The sequence below is a fragment of the Muntiacus reevesi genome, chromosome 2, assembly GCF_963930625.1.
Source record: "Muntiacus reevesi chromosome 2, mMunRee1.1, whole genome shotgun sequence".
NCBI lineage: Eukaryota > Metazoa > Chordata > Mammalia > Artiodactyla > Cervidae > Muntiacus > Muntiacus reevesi.
Window position 1 is genome coordinate 205,509,612 of NC_089250.1, and position 20,364 is coordinate 205,529,975.

Below are 20,364 nucleotides of genomic sequence, written 5' to 3' on the forward strand. Positions count from 1 at the left end.
TTTATTGAGCACCTGTGTTACCGGAGACTGTTAGGAGCACAAGATAAATCAGTATAGCAGGCAAATATTCATACATTGGTCTTACATTTTAGGGAAAAAAATGAGTAATTAATATAAGAAATTCATATAATATGTTGTTGGTGATAAATGCTGTGGATGAAATAAAGCGTAGAGCAGAAGAAATTCCCAGGCAGTCCAGTGGTTAGAACTCAGCATTTTTCACTGAAAGGGGTCAGGGTTCAGTCCCTGGTCCCAGAACTAAGAGCCCCAAAACCCTGAAGTCCGGCCAAATAAATAAATAACTGAGTAAAGCAGTGTGAGGGGAATGGCTGCTATTCCTGTGAAGCTGCTCAGTCGTGTCCGACTCTGTGGGACTTTATAGACTGTAGTCCGCCAGGATCCTCTGTCCATGGGATTTTCCAGGTAAGAATACTGGTGTGGGTGGTCATTTCCTTCTCCAGGGGATCTTCCCAACCTAGGGATCAAACCCACATCTCTTAGGTCTCCTGCATTGGCAGGCAGGCTCTTTACCACTAGCCCCACCTAGGAAGCCATACTAACTAGAGGGGAATGGGGGCGATTGCAATTTTAAATCGGATTATCAAGTTGGGTTTTGTTCAACTGACATTTGGGCAAAAGCTTAGAGGAGGTGAGAGAGTAAGCTATGTGGAGGGGAAGGGTGTTCTAAACAGAGGGAACAGCTCATGAGAGGTGGAATGTGCCTAAGTATGTTTAGGGGAAAATGGGTGGGCCAGTGTAATGGGAGGTGAGGACAGAGAGGAAGAAGGGGGAAAGTTATTTAATCTCTTTTTAAAAAATTTACTTGGCTGCACCGGGTCTTAGTTGGGGCACTGCCGGGAGCCAGCACACGAGATCCCACCCATGACAAGGTCATGAGGGAGAAAACCTGATGGGCAAGGCGGATCAGGTTTTCAGGGGTTTCGAAAAGACCAGCTCACGAGATCCCACCCATAACAAGGTCACGAGGAGAAAGCCTGACAGGCAAGGCAGATCAGGTTTTCAGGAATTTCGAAAAACTGCCCCCGGCGCTCACCTTAAAGACGATATCTGTCTTTCTGATGCCTGCCTCAATAGACTACTCCCTAATTTCTGTGACACAGGCAGAAGGCCTTCCCTGATCTCTTCCCAAATAAGAATCAATTTAGAACTTTAATCAATAAGTTTCTCAGGTGGTGGTATTTTATGAGATTATCCGGGGTGAAAGGAGTGTTTTAATTTAAACTCCTTTGCTGGTATTTTAGTTTGTTTGGCAAATGCATTTATGCCCTTGGTACTAATATGCATGATTGCTTATAATACCCTAATCATAAAATAACATAAAGAACCTGATCATATAAAGGCCCTAACAGACATAGAGCCCTTCGGGGAGTGAGGAAGCCCTATTAGAAAACACAGGAAAAATTACTCTAAAAGTAGCTATTGGGTTAACATTTGCTTGCTGTGTTTTTGCTTTTAATGTGCTAAGGTTGTGTTATAGAAACCATTGTTAATATAGTTAAAGATCTAGAGAAATAAGAGCTTAGTCCTAGTGTGGTAACAATGAGATGGTTGTTAATTGTCAGCCAGGAGTGCTAGGCAGAGGCTGCCTCACCAAAGTCGCAGAGTCAGTCTGGGGTAAACTTCTTAGATAAATGCAACTGACAACTTCTGCAGAAGGATTAATTTTTGTGTTAACAAGGTTATACTTCTACTCTGTACTGTTGCCCTATGAGACTGCTACCTTTCAATTAAGGTCACCATAGAAACAGAAAATAGGTTTACATTCACCTGACTTGCATAAAATGTTAATAGGCCCCAAGGCCAGAAGATAATGTACAAGACCCTCATAAACAAAGAAGTATGCAGAAAACACCCTAGTTTCGTGAAGAACAAGCTGATGTAATGTTAAACTATCTTCCCCTTAGAAATGTACTAATTTAGGGTATAAAAGCCACGGTAAAAAATAAAGCATTGCCAGACTCTGCCAGACTCTGCACCTCCCCTCTGGTCTCTCTCTCTCTCTCCCCCTCGCAGACTTGGCCCTATCAAGGTTGGTCTCACGTGTCTTTTCTCTCGCCGACTCCGTTCATCCTGAGGGTATCCCCTGGATCCTGCCGAGGCTGGACCCCGGCAGGGTATGGCGGAATCTTCCTTGCTGGCATGTGGGATCGCTTTCCCTGACCAGGGATTAAACTTGGGCCCCATGCATCTGGAGCAAGTAGTCTTAACCACTGGCCATCAGGGAAATCTCCCGTTTAATCTTTCCGGGCCTCTATTCCGTCCTGTGAAAAATGAGGATATTAATAGTACCTACCTCAGAGGTACTGTTATGAAGAGGAAACGAACACGTGTCAATCTCTTAAACAGGGGCCTGACTGGCGGTGGCACTCGTGGAGGTGCATGTCCAACTTCCACCGCCGGGAGGCAGCAGCGAGTCCCGGCCGGGCTCTGGGCCAGCGTGCAGGGTCAGACGAGGTGAGGCCCTTCCCGGACGTCTGCAGACTCTGTGACAGCAGCCGTCTCCGGCATTCCCGGCCACGCCGCGGCCACGTGAGCGCAGAGTTCTGGCACACTGCACGCACTTCTCTGCCTCTATGGGCACGCCGGCCTCCCACCGGGAGCATCCTCCCCTCTCCATTCAGCCATTCAGGCAGGCTCAAGCCCGGCCTGCCTCCAACCTCCTCCGGCTTCACTCTAGGATAGCGCCAGAATACGGGAAAAGAGAATGGGAATGGTGTGGGGATGAGGGGTGAAGAGGAAATCCAGAGACTCAGGGAGCCCCTTCCTCATGATCTGTGCAGACTTTCCAGCCAATTTCTCAGGCAGGCCAGCTGGTGGTAAAGGGTCCAGCTTTCACTGCGGAGGGCCCAGGTTTAATCCCTAGTCACGGAACCAAGATTCCGCAAGCCATAGGTTGCAGCCGAAAAAGGAAAAAAAAAAAAAAAAAAGATAGCTTCAAAGACATCTCCCGCTTTACTTGCTTCTTTAGTTTAAATTTTTTAAATATTTAGAATCCAGGCAGTTTAAGTACACACAAACACACTGAAAAGTCTCTCTCCCATCATCTCCTGCTTGGAAAAAAAAGTCTTTTCACTAGTCTCTCTGCATTTGATCTCACTTATCCCAACCACTGTAGCCCGAGGGTTCTAAGGCACAGATCTATTCCGTTAAAATCCCGCAATGACTTCTTACTACTTCAGGACAAACACAGGTCTGGTCACCTCATTCAGCCCCTCTCCTCCCAGACTCCACTTGGCTCCAGGCTCTTCTCTGTTTTGATAATGCCCTTCCCATTCCAGCTCCCAGGCGTGGCTGAGTCCTACTCACACTGCAAATCTATCAATTGTCTATCTTTTGTCCATCAATTGTCTGTCTTCCTCTACAGGGCTCAGAAGGGTATATTAATTCAAGACCAAAATCTCTCCTAGCCCAGAAATGTCACCTAATCAGTGTTTGTTGCTGATATTAATTAGTAATAATATTAATAACTTTCTAGGCACTTTTCATGTATAAATTCATGTAACCACACAACCCCAAGGTTGATACAACCTCATTTTAGCAAGACAGGAATTGAAGTATTGAGAAGTTTAAGTAACTTGCCCCAGATAGTGAGTGACTGAGCTGGGTTTTGAACCAGGTACTCTGGTTTTCTACAAATGAGTCAAGACCTTGAGCAGAAGGACCGAACCTCAGAGGGGGAATCCAGATAGCGTTTGGTCTGTGCACGTTGCATCTCAGGGTACTCTCGCCCTGTCTCATTTCTTTCCCGAGGGCCCGCTTCCCAGAGAGACCAGGTAACTCGGGGGTTATTTGGGGGGTCTAGGAGCAGGGACATAACCGCTATGGGCTGGGCGCTGGGTGCGAGTCCTCTGCTCCAAACTACAACTCCCAGGAGGCACCAGGCGCCCATAGCCCACGCGACGTCACGGCGGCAGAGGGCGCAAGCGGCGAGGCTCGCCCGGCCCCGTCGACTGTTGGGCTGTTCCGCTCGGACCCCGGCCCTGGCTCTGGCCCAGCGGTAAGGGGAGCGACCCGCGAAGACCATGCCCGCTAAGGCATCGCATCACGCGACCGCAGCCTCCGCCTTTGCCCTGGATCGTTGGAGCGCGCGTGGAGGGCGGGGGTGGGGTTGGGGCCAGCATCTACCATATGGGGGAGATCCGGGCCGAACCAAGTGACCCTGCGGAGGGAGGGACCCGGACGGGGACTCCCGAGCCGCTGCTTCCGCGCAGCCGACCTCGGTGCACAATTCTTTGTGCCACACGTATGCAGGCCAGACCCCGGCCGGGGTCTGAAGGCGCCGGATTAGGGGTCAGCCCCGCCCCTGAACGAGGGTTGCAGCGGATCCGAGAGATCAGGGGCAAGGCTTTCGGGCTGGACTGGTCTAAGGATCCCCTCCCCTCCAAGCTACCAGATAGAGCCTTAGATTGGAGAATAGTAATTCCAGAAAGCAAGGTGATCCAGGCTCTCCCCGTGTGTGTGTTTGGGGAGGTGGTTGAATGGATTGGGCAGAGATGGTCAAATCTGATTGTACCTGTGCTCACGTATAGAGATGGCACCTCTGGATTCAGATCCGTACAACTCCCCCTTTCCCCACCTTGGTAGATGGGAGCTGCTCCCCGGAGGCTGAGCTGGTCAGCATCCTCAACCGGCGCTCACCCCTGAAGTCAGAGAAGAGCCCCTGCCCACCCACACCCTTCTTGCCCAGTTTTGGGGTCGCCTCCGTCTATCGGGTCCTCAGCCCTAGTGGCCACCCAGTTCAGTTCAAAGGAACAGAACGATGATACTGGCTTCGGTGCTGGGGAGCGGACCCCGGGGCGGGTCACCCCTCCGGCCTCTCTTGGGGCCCACACTCTCGCTCCGGGCCCGCTCCACATCAGCCACCGATACCCACCACGTGGAGATGGCACGGGAGCGCTCTAAGACCGTCACCTCCTTTTACAACCAGTCAGCCATCGACGTGGCAGCGGAGAAGGTGTGCAGCTAGGGCGGTGAGGCTTGGGTCTGGAGCTGTAGTGGGGGTCCAGGGAAGGGGTGAAGCTAATATGGCCGGGGCAGGGTGTTGGAGATGCTGTGCTCAAAGGCCCTCTGCCCCTCCAGCCCTCAGTCCGTCTCACTCCAACCATGATGCTCTATTCAGGCCGCTCTCAGGATGGCAGTCACCTTCTGGTAAGATTCCTGCCTCTTGTTTTCCTCTTGGGCCCTGGAGCTCTGATCCAGCCCCCCAGCCCCTGGCCTTAACTTCCCTCTTCTCTTTTTTCAAGAAAAGTGCCCGCTACTTGCAGCAGGAGTTGCCAGTGAGGATCGCTCACCGCATCAAGGGCTTCCGCAGCCTTCCTTTCATCATTGGCTGCAACCCCACCATACTGCACGTGGTAAGGTGGCCTCAAGGGGGCGTAGAGAGGACCTTAAATCAGTGTGCCCACCATCCATGGGGCAGATGGGGAGAGGGAACCAGAGTAGTAGAGACCTATCTGCTTCAAGTTTTCTGAGTCCTAGAGGACTTGGCCTCAAGCTTTCATGGAGACTTGAAAGACCGTGATGGGGTCGGAACCCAATGAACTGGGATGGATGGCAGTCCCCATAGGTGGTCACGGCTGACTGTTCTCTATCTGTGCCCAGAGCATCCTTGTGAATTCCCACACCTCTTCCTTGCAGCACGAGCTGTACATCCGTGCCTTCCAGAAGCTGACAGACTTCCCTCCGGTGAGGGCTGGGCCAGGGCAGGGTGAGGGGCTGAGAGAGCAGGGCTGGACCATCCACGCTCACAACTCTGTGGCTTGCAGATCAAGGACCAGGCGGATGAGGCCCGATACTGCCAACTGGTGCGACAGCTGTTGGATGACCACAAGGATGTGGTGACCCTCTTGGCGGAAGGCCTGCGTGAGAGCCGGAAGCACATAGAGGTCAGGGTAGCGCAATGGGGGCCCAGACCTGGTGGGAGGCCTGGGAAAGGCACAGGGTTTCTGAGGTCCTGCTCTTTATAGGATGAGAAGCTTGTCCGCTACTTCTTAGACAAGACGTTGACTTCAAGGCTTGGGATCCGTATGTTGGCCACCCACCATCTGGCACTACATGAAGACAAGGTGGGGCGCCGGGACCTAAGACTGTCAAGTGGACCAGAGGGAACTGAGCCAGGAGCCCCCTTGGACTGGGGACCTAGTCCGCGGGCCTGGGGAGAGCCCTGGGGCTGCTTCCGTAGTCTAGAGTTTACAAGCTTTTGTTGCCCAGGGTGTGGGTAGAGGTGATCTCTGGTCCTGACCTTCTTTCTCCTACCAGCCTGACTTTGTTGGCATCATCTGCACTCGCCTGTCACCGAAGAAGATTATTGAAAAGTGGGTGGACTTTGCCAGGTGAGGCTAGAATGGGTAAGGAAGTGGACATCATCGGGCAGGGAAGGTCTGGGTCTGAGCACTTGCCCAGGATGTGGTCCAGGGCAGGATTTTTCAACTGTGGTACTGTTCATGTTTTGGGCCAGATCATTCTTTTCTGTAAGGGGCTGGCCTGTGCTTATTAGGATGTTCAGAAGGATCCCTGGCTTCTACTCATTTGATGCCAGCAATACTCCCCAGTTGTAGCAAACAAAAATGTTGCTAGGGAGTGCAAAATGTCCTTGGGAGGGTGGGGACAGAATCAGCTCCAGTTGAGACCCACTGGTTGGAGTCTGAATCCCTTGCTCCTATCCACAGACGCCTGTGTGAACACAAGTATGGCAATGCACCCCGAGTCCGCATCAACGGACACGTGGCAGCCCGTTTCCCCTTCATTCCGATGCCACTGGACTACATCCTACCTGAGCTGCTCAAGAACGCCATGAGGTGGGCTGTTGGATGTATTGGAAGGGGGCAGATGGGAACTGAGGTGAGGTGGGGGCACCACCACCTACTGGTATTTGGCCCCTTGCACAGAGCCACAATGGAGAGTCACCTCGACACTCCCTACAATGTCCCAGACGTCGTCATCACCATCGCCAACAATGATATCGATCTCGTCATCAGGTTTGCCCTGGGTGCGGGTTGGGTGGTATGGATGCGGGTTTCTGGGCACGGTTCCTGATCTGCTGAATGACCTCAAGCTAAGTGAGACTTAGTGTTTCAGGACAATCTCCAGTCCTGAGATTGCCGTGAGCTGGACATGAGTGGATCTGGGGCCAGCTGCAGGCCCCAGGGGCTTGTCTTTGTCAGAAACTGAGGGGCCCAGAGCAGTGAAAGAGTCAGAAATATGGTGCTGGGCGGAGAATAAATGTCAAGTCCGGTGAGAAGGTTTAAGCAATCAGTGGCAGAAGTGAGGGTGGAGAAAAGTAGCTTACAGAAAGCAAGGCCCAAGAGTCCAGGTGACTACATTCCATGTTTGGGTGGGTGGAAGAGACAGGAAGGCCAACTTAGCACTCACTGTCTGCTCGGGAGGTAGTGAACCCCCACCAAAGCTGAGCCAAACCCCCATTGCCGTCATCTGCCAGGATTTCAGACCGGGGCGGGGGAATTGCTCATAAAGACCTGGATCGGGTGATGGACTACCACTTCACTACAGCTGAGGCCAGCACCCAGGACCCCCGGATCAGCCCCCTCTTCGGCCACCTGGACATGCACGGTAGTGGCCAGTCGGGACCCATGCACGGGTGAGGCCCCATTTGGCCAGAACGGAGGGGTGGGGGGACCCAGGAGACTCAAGCCTCTGAAGCCCGTGTCCTGTCCCCCTGCCCACCCCCAGCTTTGGCTTCGGGCTGCCCACATCGCGGGCCTACGCAGAGTACCTCGGTGGTTCCCTTCGGCTGCAGTCACTTCAGGGCATTGGCACAGATGTCTACCTGCGGCTCCGTCACATCGATGGCCGGGAAGAAAGCTTCCGCATCTGACCTCGCAGCCCTAGGCTGGCTGGCCTGCCCAGGCTGGGCCACACTCCCTGCCAGGACCTCCCGGGCTGGGCAGGGTACCACCCTGCTCCACACTGCTACATCTTGGGTCTTAGGGCCCCAAACAGGTGGACTTACATGGAGCCAGGCACCGGCCCTCTTCCATAGGGTCCACTGCTTCCCTGCCTCCAGGCCTTAGAGGGGAGGAAGTGGGGACCCTCGAGGTCTCCTGCACCAGCTCCGTCATTCTCGTTCCTGGGGAACCCCACTTTGACCTGCTGTTTGTTATTAAAGTTCACATTTTGAATGCCCTCTCAGGCCCCGTGTGTGAGGAGGGCAGGTGAGCCTTTGTTTCTGCCCTCTTTCAGGTCCCCTGGACCCTGGGTTTAACTAGGTCATGTCCTGGTCTCTTAACCATCCTCACTGCCTGGCAGACTGGGAACAGAATTGGCCCTGAGTCTCCTGCACAGTAAATTTAACAGGAGTGGGGATGAGTTGGGCAGTTTGTGCAAAGACCTCTCATTCATTTCATTTCCCAAATGATTCTGCCTCCCAGACAATATGGAAGGCCAAGGTTGGCCCAGCTTCAGGCCTCAGTTCCAATTCTTCCCAGCAAATCACAGGTTATAGAGGTGAAGGTGACCTGACTGGGCACTCTTCTGAGCCACCTGATACCTAAACCTGTGTAAGGAACGTTAAAAATACTGTCTGTGAGCTGTGCCTGCTATTGCCAAGTAAAAGAACACACCGGATTGTGCCCTGGCAGACCCCAGAGGACAGTGAAGCCCGGGTAGGGAGGGCAAAGGGCTCCAGGGAGCAGGTGGTGGTGACCCCCCTCCCACCCATCTTGTCAGGAAGGAAGAAGGCCTAAAGCCTGCTTGGTGGGACTGGTGATGGAAGTGGGGGACTGAGGGGAGACAGGAATTGTATCTGGTGGTGGGAAACCCTAGTGATTTGCCAGGCTGAAAATCTTGCTGCTGCAGTGCTGCAGGGAGGAGGGGGGGGAGGCTGGAGAGGCAGGTGGTAGTCAGGGTGAAAGACCTTGAAATTACAGCCCAAGAAGTGTGGGTTTTATCCTGGAGGTAGCAGGGATCCATGGAAGGGTTTGAAGCTAGGAAGGGAGGTTGGATTCCCTAGAGTGAGTTGTTCAGTCATGTCTGACTCTTTGCAACCTCATGGACTATACAGTCCATGGAATTCTCCAGGTCAGAATACTGGAGTGGGTAGCCTTTCCCTTCTCCAGGGGATCTTTCCAATCCAGGGGTCGAACCCATGTCTCCCGCATTGCAGATGGATTCTTTACCAGCTGAGCCACCAGGGAAGCCCTGGATTCCCTAGAAGCACATCTTACAAAGATTTGTATCCAAACGATTTGTTGAAAAACTGCTTCCAGAAGGGAGTAGGGGAGGCAGGAAAGGGAAGGGCAGGCGGCCAGGCAAGAGGGGCAGGCGGCCAGGCAAGAGAGGTAAGCGGCACAGTCATTGATGGACTCCTCTGCTGGATGATCATTTGTTTATTGTCCATATTTGATTGGGCAGGTACTTAAAACTCCCAGACTGAGAACTTCCATTTTCAGCTCTTTCAAAGCAAAACAGTTCCATTAACTTGAGAGACTTTTCACCAAACAAGCCTCTGGTGCTGGCTTCTGAAAGCACATCAAAGGTAACATGAGCACAAGGAAGCAACAAAAAATGATTCTGTGGGATCGGTGTGAATCATCAACATAGTTCTAGGGGTGGGTGGAGAGGGAACAAGTATTACAGTGTTAATTTTAAATTTTTTTCTTGCCTGACTTATTTCTTCTGTTTCATATGCTGCCAGATAGGGCATTTACTTCTCCTTCTAAACTCCTTTATTTCCCCAAAGCCAAGTTACCAGCTCTTCCCACTGCCATTTCTCACAGATACTTAGATGTTTCCTAATCTGTAACCTCATCCTTAGGCCTTGAGCGTTCCACTCCTCTTAGAATTGTTTCTAAGCCCAATAGCCAAATTACAAGTCAGGTATGACTCAACGTGGCCAAAGGGAATGTTTATTGAGCACCTACAATGTCTGGCATTGTGCAACACGCACTTGTTTTATATACGTAAGAGATAAATATATGGTTCAATCTTTATGGTTATATGGCTTATACAGTGTGACATTTAACGACATTCTGGGAATTGACACTCCCCGTTGAGGGTCAGAACCCAGGATTCCTCACTCATTAAGCCCAAGACGCTCTCCATTATGTCCAGGGCCTTTGGCTAGTTTCTGTTTAGGGAACTTGGTCATTTCTTTACAAAGGCTTGATTCTGTGCGAGTGATTTATTGGACCTGCTTCCCCAATCCGATCTCCTTTTCCCATCCTGAGCAAGGAACGCAGTTTCTTTAGTCTTTAAAGACGGGAGACCAGTATTTGGCTGGTGGAAGTGCATGGGATGGGTGTTAACCCCAGGATCATCGCCCTAAAGTCAGGCGTCCAGGGAGGCTGCTCTGGCTCCGCCCCGGTAAACTAGGGGCAGCGCCGCCCGATAACTGGCACATCTTGGCTTCCTCAGGCACCAGAAGTCTTAAAGAGATAGAGCTGAGACATCACATCAGGAAAGCCTTTCTCCTCTCTTTTAACTCTAGGGTGCAGCCATAATTCCAAACGGAAAACAACTCCAGGGTTTCCGGCACAGTCAACGTCAATCTGGCCCGGCGCCGCGGAGACAGTCACACTCGCCAACGAGTTCCTGCCACGTCACAGACCCCGCCCTCCAGCTTGCTGCGAACTCCGCCTTGCGTCGCTGACCCGGATCTAAAGGCGCTACGCGGCGCTATATTCTGACGTCACTTCCACTACAGCGATGGCGGCCCAGGGAGCAGCTGCGGCGGTTGCGGCGGCGACTTCAGGGGTCGCGGGGGAGGGCGAGCCCGGACCCGGGGAGAATTCGGCGGTCGAGGGAACCGCTCCGTCCCCAGGCCGCATCTCTCCGCCGACCCCGGCGCGCGGCGAGCCGGAAGTCACCGTGGAGATCGGAGAAACATACCTGTGCCGGCGGCCCGATAGCACCTGGCGTGAGGGCGGGGTCCCAAGGCCACGGGGCGGGGCCTAAGGGCGGGGCGGGGCCTGAGGGGGTGTAGAACTCGGTCTTTTGGACTTGCCCGGGCGCCGCCTACAATCCCCACCGGCTGGGCTTTAGCCAAATTCTTCATTCTGTGTTTTAGAGCTCGCGTTCCACTTCCTTGCCCAGTTTTAGGCTTTATTCCCATTTTTTGTTAACCTGCTTCCTCACTAGTCTCCCTTGTGTCTGTGACTTCCTCTTCTATTCTTCCCCTACAGCCGCCAGCGGAGAGGACCTCCCGGAACACAAAAACGAGCTTTCCCTCCCTTCTATTTTTTTTGGCGTCATTTCCAGAATAAGCCCCAAATACCTTAGAATGGCCTTCGTCTTTGTCACCTTTCTGTTTTTTAGCACCCCTAGCGAAGGCCATTGACGGACCAGACCACGCTAAGACCATATGCCTTTTACCGCTGGCTAGCCCCACTCATCCTTTACCATCATATCCCCTGTGATGCCATTCTTGACTCCCTTCAGGCAGAGTGAGTCGTTCCCTTCTGTATATTCCTGCAACATTTTCTTCATACCTGAGCTACAGTATATGTACCGTTGTGTTGTCATTGTCTTCTATCAAAGTGTGAACTTCTGGAGGGCAGGACCGCTAATGATTCATCAGTGTATCTTCTGTACCCAGCAGTAACCCAGCTCAGGGCCAGACTTGCAGTGGTTGCCTTACTCATTTGTTGAATGGTCTGCCATTTGGTGCTGTACTGAAAGCTTATCACCATTTGAGGGAGGTACTGTTATCCTTATTTACAGATGAAAGCGCTGAGGCTCAGAAAGCCAAAATAACTTGTTCAGTTAAATATAGCTGGGAAGTGAGGCTGTGAGTCCACAGCTAGCTCTCATGGCTTCTTAACGAATGAACGACTGAGTATAGTAATACAGACCTTGAATTTGGAGCCAGACTTGAATTAAATATTAATTGCTTAAATATTAGTGCTTATTACTTTTCAAATAGGTGAACATAGGTAAGCCTCAGTTTCCTTGTCTCTAGTATAAGAATAAGAACCCCAATCTGGCCCACCTCAAGACAGTGATTGAAGGGAGTGGCAGAGGTGAACAGATGAGGTTAGCTTCGGAATCTGGCCTCAGAATCTGGCAACCTTCTCAGTGTCACTCGTTCCAGCCCTGTTTTCTTTCTCGGTGATCCTAGCCTTTTCCTTTCACAGATTCTGCTGAAGTGATCCAGTCTCGAGTGAACGATCAAGAGGGCCGAGAGGAATTCTATGTACACTACGTGGGCTGTGAGTGACTTAGGGTATTTAGGTGCGGGGGTGGGGGAGAACGGTGAAGGGCCAGCACCCTCATGACCCATCCTCACAGTTAACCGGCGATTGGATGAATGGGTCGACAAGAACCGACTGGCGCTGACCAAAACAGTGAAAGATGCTGTGCAGAAGAACTCAGAGAAGTACCTGAGCGAGCTGGCCGAGCAGCCGGAGCGCAAGATCACTCGCAACCAAAAACGAAAGCATGATGAGATCAACCACGTGCAGAAGGTCCGGATCCCTTCCCTTCCCCAGTGCCCTCCCCTTCCCTGGGTCCCGCCCCTTCCCGGATCCCTCCCCTTTCCTTGAACCCTCCCCTTCTCCTGGGAGGCTCGGAGTCTTCTCTGGACTTCCTTGGGTCCTGGTGCCACACCCACAGCAGATCCCATTGCTTAAGCTCCTGCGGTATATGGGGGACTATCTACCTCCGCCCAGGTATTCTTCACAGATGAGAAAACTGAGGCTCAGAGAGGGTGAGAGCTTGGCCCTAGTCTTGTGGCAAAGAACTGACATAGCTGGGACCGGAACTCAGGCCTCTTGCCACTTTTATGCCCCTCTTGGCTGTGCCACATTGACAAACGGACCTGAAAGTTCCAAGGGAAGGAAGAGAATGAGTGATTTGGGGGTACTTGCAATCGCCAACCCTTGTGCTGAGTGCTGTGCCTAGATAAGCTCATCAGGTCCTCTGTAACAACTTAATGCCACAGAGCTAATTAATTCTTTTTGAGGAAAGCAGGAAGCAGACTCAGAGAGGTTAAGTAACTTGCCCAAGGTCACACAGCTAGTATATAAAAGGGTAGGCTGAAATTAGAGTAATAATGGCACATTTATTGGCTTGTGAGCCACAGTATTAGTCTAAGTATTCTAGAATATCATCTCATTGAAGTTTCACAGCAACTCTGTGAGGTAAGCTTTATATCCCCAGTTTATAAGGGAGGTGCAGGTAGTTTTAGGAACCCAGTCAGGAATCAGATTTGCCAATTAGATTGTTCTAGTTTGGGGCACAAGCCCTTAGCCTTGACTTGGAAATATCCTAGAAACTCCTGCCATTTATTTCCAAAGCTTGGATTTGGGGACTTCCCTAGTGGTCCAGTGGTTAAGACTCTGTCCTTCCAATGCAGGGCGTGTGAGTTCAATCTGTGGTTGGGGAACTGAGATTCCTCATGCCTCTGGGCTAAAAAAATAGAAACAAAATTTGGGTTCTGTTCTTGAAGCCAGCCTGCCCCTGGGGGGGGTTCTTTTCTCCCACCCTGAGCCTCAGTTTCTTGATTTGTGAAATGGAGTGTGCAGATGAGAAGAGGCTTTATGGAGCTCTTAAGGCACCCAGATTTTTGTTATTTTCACCCAGTGCAGTTGCATCCTGAGCACTCATTTTGGGTTTTGCAGCAGTGGTTTGCAGACTGTGGGGCACAGCTATTAGTAGATTGCCAGATGAGTTCAGTGGGTTGTGGTCATTTAAATTTCAAAAATGGAAGAACCAAGACAAGGTACAAACTATCAAAATGTATTGTCCTTTAATAAAGGTAAGTTGAGAAGCTCTTATTTCACTACGAATATATCATGTGTGTATACACAGACTGCCAACTGGTTAACTGTGCTGGTTAACTGGTTAACTGCCAACTGGTTAACTGGTGCTGTCATTTAAAAAAAAAATTATTTTTAAATGCTTTGAATTAGAAAGATCTCTCACCGGGGATTCCCGGTGGTCCAGTGGTTAGGACTCGGCGTCTTCACTGCCATGGCCCAGATTCAGTCCCTGGTCGGGGAACTAAGATTCCACAAGCCATGTGGCGAGAAGAAAACCCGAAAGATGTCTCTAAAGCGTCATCTAAGGCAGCACTGTCCTACTGAACATCCTGCGATGGAAATAGAAATGTGCTATGTCTGTGTTGTCTGATACAGTAACCACTACCCACGTGTGGCTATTGAGTACTTGAAATGTACTGAGAATTGAATTTTATTTTGAATGTAATGAACTTAAGTTTAAGTAGCTGCTTGTGGCTAGTGGCCACTTTATCCCACAGCACAGTCTAAGGTTTGCTCAGCTCCCCAGCCAGGTTGCCCTGGTAAATTAAGTGTCAAAGATGTCCCTCTAAGCTGGCAGTCAGCATGGTGGATGACCGTGGACCAGTGGTGGTCAAAGAATGAATAACCAGCGAGTTACTCAAAGAATGAATAATCAGCAAGTTAACCAAAGAATGAATAATCAGGAGTTAATGATCAGCAAGGTTCTCCAGGGCCTCATTAATGTTTAATTCTAAATAAATTTACAGCATTTATGAAAAGTAGTGTTTTTGTAGTTCTTTAACCCATTTGCAGAGGAGGACTGCTTTTGTGATTTGGGAGATGTGTTTTAAAGAGGCACATGAGGAGGAAAAGCTCCCTTCCCTCATCTGTGCAGGGGTTTGGCTTTGGTGTTGGGCGGACCGGAGGCCCATGCCCCACTCTGCTGGGTCCCGGTCTGGGAGCCCACTTCTCCGTGCCTCAGTTTCTGCTATGCGGTGTGGATAGTGAGCACTCCCATCTCAGGCTCAAGCTGAGTAACGCCTATGATGTGAGCACTTGGTACTTGGAATAAATGGCAGCTGGCTAGTCCCCAGGGGCGAATGACCTCACTTCGCCCTGTTTACTTCTCTGTAAAGTAGAAGTAAGAACATTGTGGCTCCACATTGCCAAAGGGTTAAATGAGGCCATCCGGGTGAAGTGCTTGGTGGAGAGGGTTCTGGGTAAGACACTGGCTCCTGTCTCCCTTCTGAACCACAGGGCAAGGCTGCCATCTTCTCTGGTGTAGGTCCCAGGCCTTCCTGGGTCACTTGTCAGGCTGGCCTTGGTTCCCCCTTCAGCCTCTGGCCTAGAAACTGGGCAGGCTGTGATTGCCACATGAGTTATATCCCTGCCTTCCAAAGACTTGGAAAATAGGGAAACCAAGGGGGGAGACAGTGGGTACTGTTGTTGAACGAGGCAGTCCTGACCTGGGAAGGAATGTATTCTGCCTCAGAAGAATCCAGTCAAACCTGGATGGGGTTGGGGAGTGTGCTGGGCCTTCAAAGACAGGAAGCACAGTAAAAGCAATGACACGTGCTCACTCGCCAAGCTCTGCCTCGTCAGGCACTCCCTGGCTCATGCTTGGTACCGGACTGAGTAAGCGTTTTCTGGCAGCTGTAGAAGAGGGAAGGACGTGGAGGCTGGGGAAACTGCATGCTCAAAGGCATGAAGACCAGAAGCAGGAGTGTAAACAGCAGAGCAGGGTTGAGCTGAGACGGAGGGCTGGGGATCCCCAGAGGCCTTGTCAGCAGCTGCCCAGACCTGACATGGCAGTGGCTCTTCGGGGTGGGGCCAAAGGAGCCAATTCCAGAGATGACAAGGAGGCAGTGCTGACAGGACGTGGCCATTATTCGAATGCCAGGCTGAGAGAGGAGGAGGAGCCTTGTGAGCAGGCTCATTATTGGTCTGGGGCGGTTGGCCCAAGGATGATGCTTCCCAGTGAGTTGAGGAACCCAGGAGGATGAACAGGTTTGCAGGAGGAAAGGCCGAATTCCTTTTGGGACACCTGGGGCCCGCTGTGCCTGTGGGAGGGGCCTCTGGGAGCAGTCCCATTTGCAGGAAAGAGGTCCAGGCACATTGGGGTGTCCCTACCGGCTCCTGATACGGGCGCAGACCAGACCTGTTATTTCCTCTCTCTCCCAACAACTATGGCAGAACTGAATTGATCCGATTGTAAACACCGAAGCTCTTCGCAGCCTAAGGAGTGGAGCCAGGCCTTCTGATCCTAGCCCTGTTCATCAGGCAAACGGTCCAGACTTGAGCAGCAGGGGGCTCTGGGTTGTGTGGGTGGGTGGGCAGATGGGAGAGGAACTTGGACCAGCCAGCTCCGAAATCAGGTAAAATAAGCTTGCTCGATTTCCAGTTATTGTAGTTCAAGGGATGAGGTCTGGGAAACGGGAGGGGTGGCCTGACCCCTTCTATTCACCTCTGTCCACTGCTCTTTCTCACTCAGACCTATGCAGAGATGGACCCCACAACAGCAGCCTTGGAGAAGGAACATGAGGCGGTAAGTAGGGGGAGGGGTCCTAAGCGGAGGTGCCCCTTCCCTGTTGCTTCTCTTGCCCCGACCAAGCCCTCCTTCCCTCCACTCCCACCTCACCCACAGATCACCAAGGTGAAGTACGTGGACAAGATCCACATTGGGAACTACGAAATCGATGCTTGGTACTTCTCCCCATTCCCCGAAGACTATGGGAAACAGCCCAAGCTCTGGCTCTGCGAGTACTGTCTCAAGTATATGAAATATGAGAAGAGCTACCGCTTCCACTTGGTGAGGCTGGGCTGGGTCTGGTGCGTGCAGTGGGTGGGCGTCAAGGCTGAGGGCCGCCTGAGACAGCGGCCAGGGGCAGGAGAGATAGGCCCAGAGCTGTAGGAAAAGCTGGTCGGGTGGAGAGACCTGGCTTCCAGGCCTGACTCTGCCTTGGTTGGAGCCTCCCCACTCAGGTTCCTTTTCTGTGGAGTGGGGACCTTCTGGTGTCCCTGGCCCTCACCACATATTTATCAAGGCCAGTCCAGTGCCAGGTTCCTCTGTGCAAAAGAGGAAGTCAGCACAGCCCCGAGCCATGGGATCATGACACCTGGACGGTTGGAATGCTTGGCCACACACAGGAGCCACCTGGCTGGCATGGTGGTGTGTTTCCCACAGGGTGAATTCTTAGACAAATGTGTGTGGTTTAGAAAACAACCGTGTCATGGGTGCTGGCCCTCCAGAGCCAGGCTGAGCTGGACTTGTAATTATCCTGCTGTGTGATGTTCCTGCCAGTTACCTGGCCTGTTACTGGGCCTCCGTCTCTCCATCTGTAAAACAGGATTGGTCTCCTCAGATGGTTGGTGGCTTACTTGATATAGGTAAAGGGTGGAGCCCCAGGGTCTCCAACTGGGGAAGTGGAGAGAAGCGGAGGCCTGCTGTAAGCCACACAGGGTGGGATGGGGTGCCCAGCGGGGAACTTCAGGACCCAACATCTGTGCTTCCCCCCTCTCACCCCCCACCCAGGGCCAGTGCCAGTGGCGGCAACCCCCGGGAAAGGAGATCTACCGCAAGAGCAACATCTCTGTGTATGAAGTGGATGGCAAAGACCACAAGGTGAGCCCTTGGGCAGAGTTACCATGGAGATGGGGGACAAGCCAGGCACTTCCTGAGGATCCTCACCGTCGATAAAGGGCAGAGGCCAGACTTAGTGTGAGAAGAGGCCTGTGGGCTTGTGTTCGGCATGGCACCCAGCCTGTGTTCGGTACAAAGCAAGCTCCCTATGGTGCCACCCTTGGATTCTGGGTTTTCCTTCTGTCCCTGAGGGACTTGGCTTCTGAGGGGGTAGCTGGGGGTGGCTTAGGCTCAGGTGCTTCTGGAACCCAGAGTGAAGATTGTCCGGCCTCAGGGTATTGTTCAAACCTACTTTCTCTTTCTGCCTGAAGAAATGGTGTTTGTTTTTCCTGGATGGGAACTGCTCTGTGTGAGGTTTCCTGCCCAAGAGCTCTGTGGCTCTGAAGCCAAGTTCCTTGTTCCTGAAGGACTTCAGTGGGGTGGTGTGTGGTCTCTGGGGCCTGCTTTGCTGTCCTGGACAACTTGGCCTTTGCCTGGTCAGTCTGGGAGGGTCTCCCCGAGGGTTCCTGATTCCCGTGCAAGGACAGCGGAGTGTAAGATGCAGGGGTCTGGCTTCTGAGTGGCTCCGGGCTTCAAGTCGCCTTGTCACTTCCTCGCTGACCTTGGACAAGTTACTTAAGGTCTTCTGTTCCTCTTTTCTCCTTTTTAAGACAGGAGTCATGCTAATATTTACCTACGAGACTTGTTAATGGAATAAATGAAGCAGCAAAGTCAAGTACTTAGCCCAGTTTTTGGCACTGAGCAGAGACTTAGTAAACACGGGCTTTTGCCAGCCTTGTGATGAATAGCTTGCTAAATAGCCTCACATGAGCCCCCTGCTCTGCCTTCCTGAACATCAGTGGGGTGGGAGGTGGGGTTGGAGGGGCAGAAAGAGACAGAGCAGAGACGTGGATGTTCTTTCCAGCTCCACCCTGTCCAGCTTTGAGGCCTCAGGCAGTCCCTCACCCTTACAGATCCTCAGTTTCCTCTTAAGCAAAATGGGTCAACAGTGCTGGGGCTCACACAACCACTGGGTCAAATGAGAGTCCCGCTGGCCCTCCTGACATTGGTCTCTGGCCTGGCATGGCCAAAGGGGTAGATAGCTTGGACTGTGGAGTCAGGCTCAAGGGTTGTTCGTCTGCAGACACTTACCAACCCCCCAGGTTCACCCTTTGCCATGTGCTAGGTCTGAGGGCACGGCTATGAGCAGACAGAACTCACACACCAGCTTGAGTCCTGCTTTGGTGCTCATCAGCTGAGGGACCTTGGGCGAGCCTCTGTCTCCCCTGAGCCTGTTTCTTGAGCTGAAATAGAAGAGTCTGTGTCTCTAAAGATCAAACTCCCCTTGAGCGTTCAGCAGCAGTAGCGGTGATTAGCCCGGCTCTGCTGTGACCTCCTTGAGTGCGCCTTCCTATCTAATTTTCCATTTCCTCGTCCATCAGAAAGTGACTCTAAGACTCCTTGCAATGCTAAACACAGCCATTCTGGTGAGGATCCCACTTTTCACCGAACTGGCACTGGCTAGTCTTGAGCCTGGCCCTTACACCAGGCAGGGTGGCAGCACCTGCCTAGACCTTGATGGAGCTAGGTGGAGGTGTTCTGCGTGCCCCCTGAGCCTGCTTCCACCCACCCCCAACCCCTCAGATTTACTGTCAGAACCTGTGTCTGCTGGCCAAGCTCTTCCTGGACCATAAGACGCTGTACTTTGATGTGGAGCCGTTCGTCTTTTACATCTTGACCGAGGTGGACAGGCAGGGGGCCCACATTGTCGGCTACTTCTCAAAGGTGCTGGGAAGCCCAGGTTGAGGGAGGCAGGGGGTGGGGGATGGATGAACCCGAGTGGGCTGAGTCTCCCCAGAGGCCCTGACCACCCACCCCGGCAGGAGAAGGAGTCCCCAGATGGGAACAACGTAGCCTGCATCCTGACGCTGCCCCCCTACCAGCGCCGTGGCTATGGGAAGTTCCTCATTGCTTTCAGTGAGTGATTCCTGCAGGAAGGGCGATGATGGTGAGGGGTGCCAGGGTGGGGTGGGTCCTCAGTTTCCTCATTTCCACCACCACCAGGCTATGAGCTCTCGAAGCTGGAGAGCACGGTCGGCTCCCCTGAGAAGCCATTGTCTGACCTGGGCAAGCTCAGCTACCGAAGCTACTGGTCCTGGGTCCTGCTGGAGATCCTGCGAGACTTCCGGGGCACCCTGTCCATCAAGGACCTTAGGTAAGTCCTTCCAAAGGGAAGGATTGGATTCTCCTCCGATTGCCCATGATCCCCTCTCCTTGGCCCCTTCCAGCCAAACCCCTCAAGTAGACCTCTCTCCAGCATCTGCTCTAATCTGTTTGTGTAGCCAGATGACGAGCATCACTCAGAATGACATCATCAGCACTCTCCAGTCCCTCAACATGGTCAAGTACTGGAAGGGCCAGCACGTGATCTGTGTCACACCCAAGCTGGTGGAGGAACACCTCAAAAGCGCCCAGTATAAGAAACCACCCATCACAGGTGGGTAAAGGGGCTGCCCTAGGGGTGTGTGAGTGGTGGGGGTTAGGTGTAAGGACCTCCAGGAGCCAAGGCCTCCTTTTTGCTGTCACCTGATCCCAAACCAGTCTGACCAGCTCCAGGACTAAGCCTGCGGCAGGCCACTCATTCCTGGGCTTCCCTCCCCACCCCCCACCCCCACCCCAGGAATCAGTCTGCCCTTGTTCCCATCTGCAGGTGAAACCTGGCCTGGGCCCAGGGCAGAGCAGCCAGGGTGACTGGCCCAGTCGGGGGAGGAGGGGGGCGTCCTGCTTCTCATCCGTCTTTTCTCCCCACAGTGGACTCTGTCTGCCTCAAGTGGGCACCCCCCAAGCACAAGCAAGTCAAACTCTCCAAGAAGTGAGTGACCTGTGCCTCTGCTCCTGGACCCATGCCTCCTTGCTCCCCAGCCTGTAAATATGTACAGACCTGTTTCATCACTTTTTTAAATAAAGTGCTGCCATTGTCCCAGAGCTGACGGACTTCATTCATTTCATGTCTCTCTCTCACACACACAC

At 52.4% G+C, this 20,364-nt stretch overlaps 2 protein-coding genes across 7 annotated transcripts; both read left to right on the top strand.

Moving 5' to 3' along the window:
- The first annotated feature begins 300 nt into the window (after positions 1-300).
- Positions 301-8,163, top strand: BCKDK (branched chain keto acid dehydrogenase kinase). 5 transcript variants are annotated; one of them, XM_065924710.1, is made up of 13 exons: positions 301-423; positions 2,368-2,475; positions 4,606-4,975; positions 5,101-5,169; positions 5,265-5,375; positions 5,623-5,706; positions 5,787-5,906; positions 5,988-6,086; positions 6,280-6,353; positions 6,690-6,818; positions 6,909-6,998; positions 7,460-7,618; positions 7,711-8,163. In XM_065924710.1, exons 3-13 carry the CDS (start codon positions 4,781-4,783, stop codon positions 7,853-7,855), a joined length of 1,275 nt encoding a protein of 424 aa, XP_065780782.1. In that variant the 5' UTR covers positions 301-423; positions 2,368-2,475; positions 4,606-4,780; the 3' UTR covers positions 7,856-8,163. The 5 variants fall into 5 exon arrangements, with proteins under 5 accessions (XP_065780782.1, XP_065780781.1, XP_065780786.1 ...); XM_065924709.1 differs by lacking the exons at positions 301-423; positions 2,368-2,475 and adding an exon at positions 3,904-4,018; XM_065924713.1 differs by lacking the exons at positions 301-423; positions 2,368-2,475 and adding an exon at positions 3,905-4,018 and having other exon boundaries at positions 5,659-5,706.
- A 148-nt stretch (positions 8,164-8,311) lies between these two features.
- On the top strand, positions 8,312-20,319 carry KAT8 (lysine acetyltransferase 8). 2 transcript variants are annotated; one of them, XM_065924708.1, is made up of 12 exons: positions 8,312-9,514; positions 10,466-10,894; positions 12,111-12,185; positions 12,265-12,440; positions 16,207-16,260; positions 16,360-16,524; positions 17,248-17,337; positions 18,979-19,119; positions 19,218-19,311; positions 19,399-19,549; positions 19,677-19,831; positions 20,146-20,319. In XM_065924708.1, exons 2-12 carry the CDS (start codon positions 10,684-10,686, stop codon positions 20,208-20,210), a joined length of 1,377 nt encoding a protein of 458 aa, XP_065780780.1. In that variant the 5' UTR covers positions 8,312-9,514; positions 10,466-10,683; the 3' UTR covers positions 20,211-20,319. The 2 variants fall into 2 exon arrangements, with proteins under 2 accessions (XP_065780780.1, XP_065780779.1); XM_065924707.1 differs by having other exon boundaries at positions 8,312-10,894.
- The last annotated feature ends 45 nt before the right edge of the window (positions 20,320-20,364 follow it).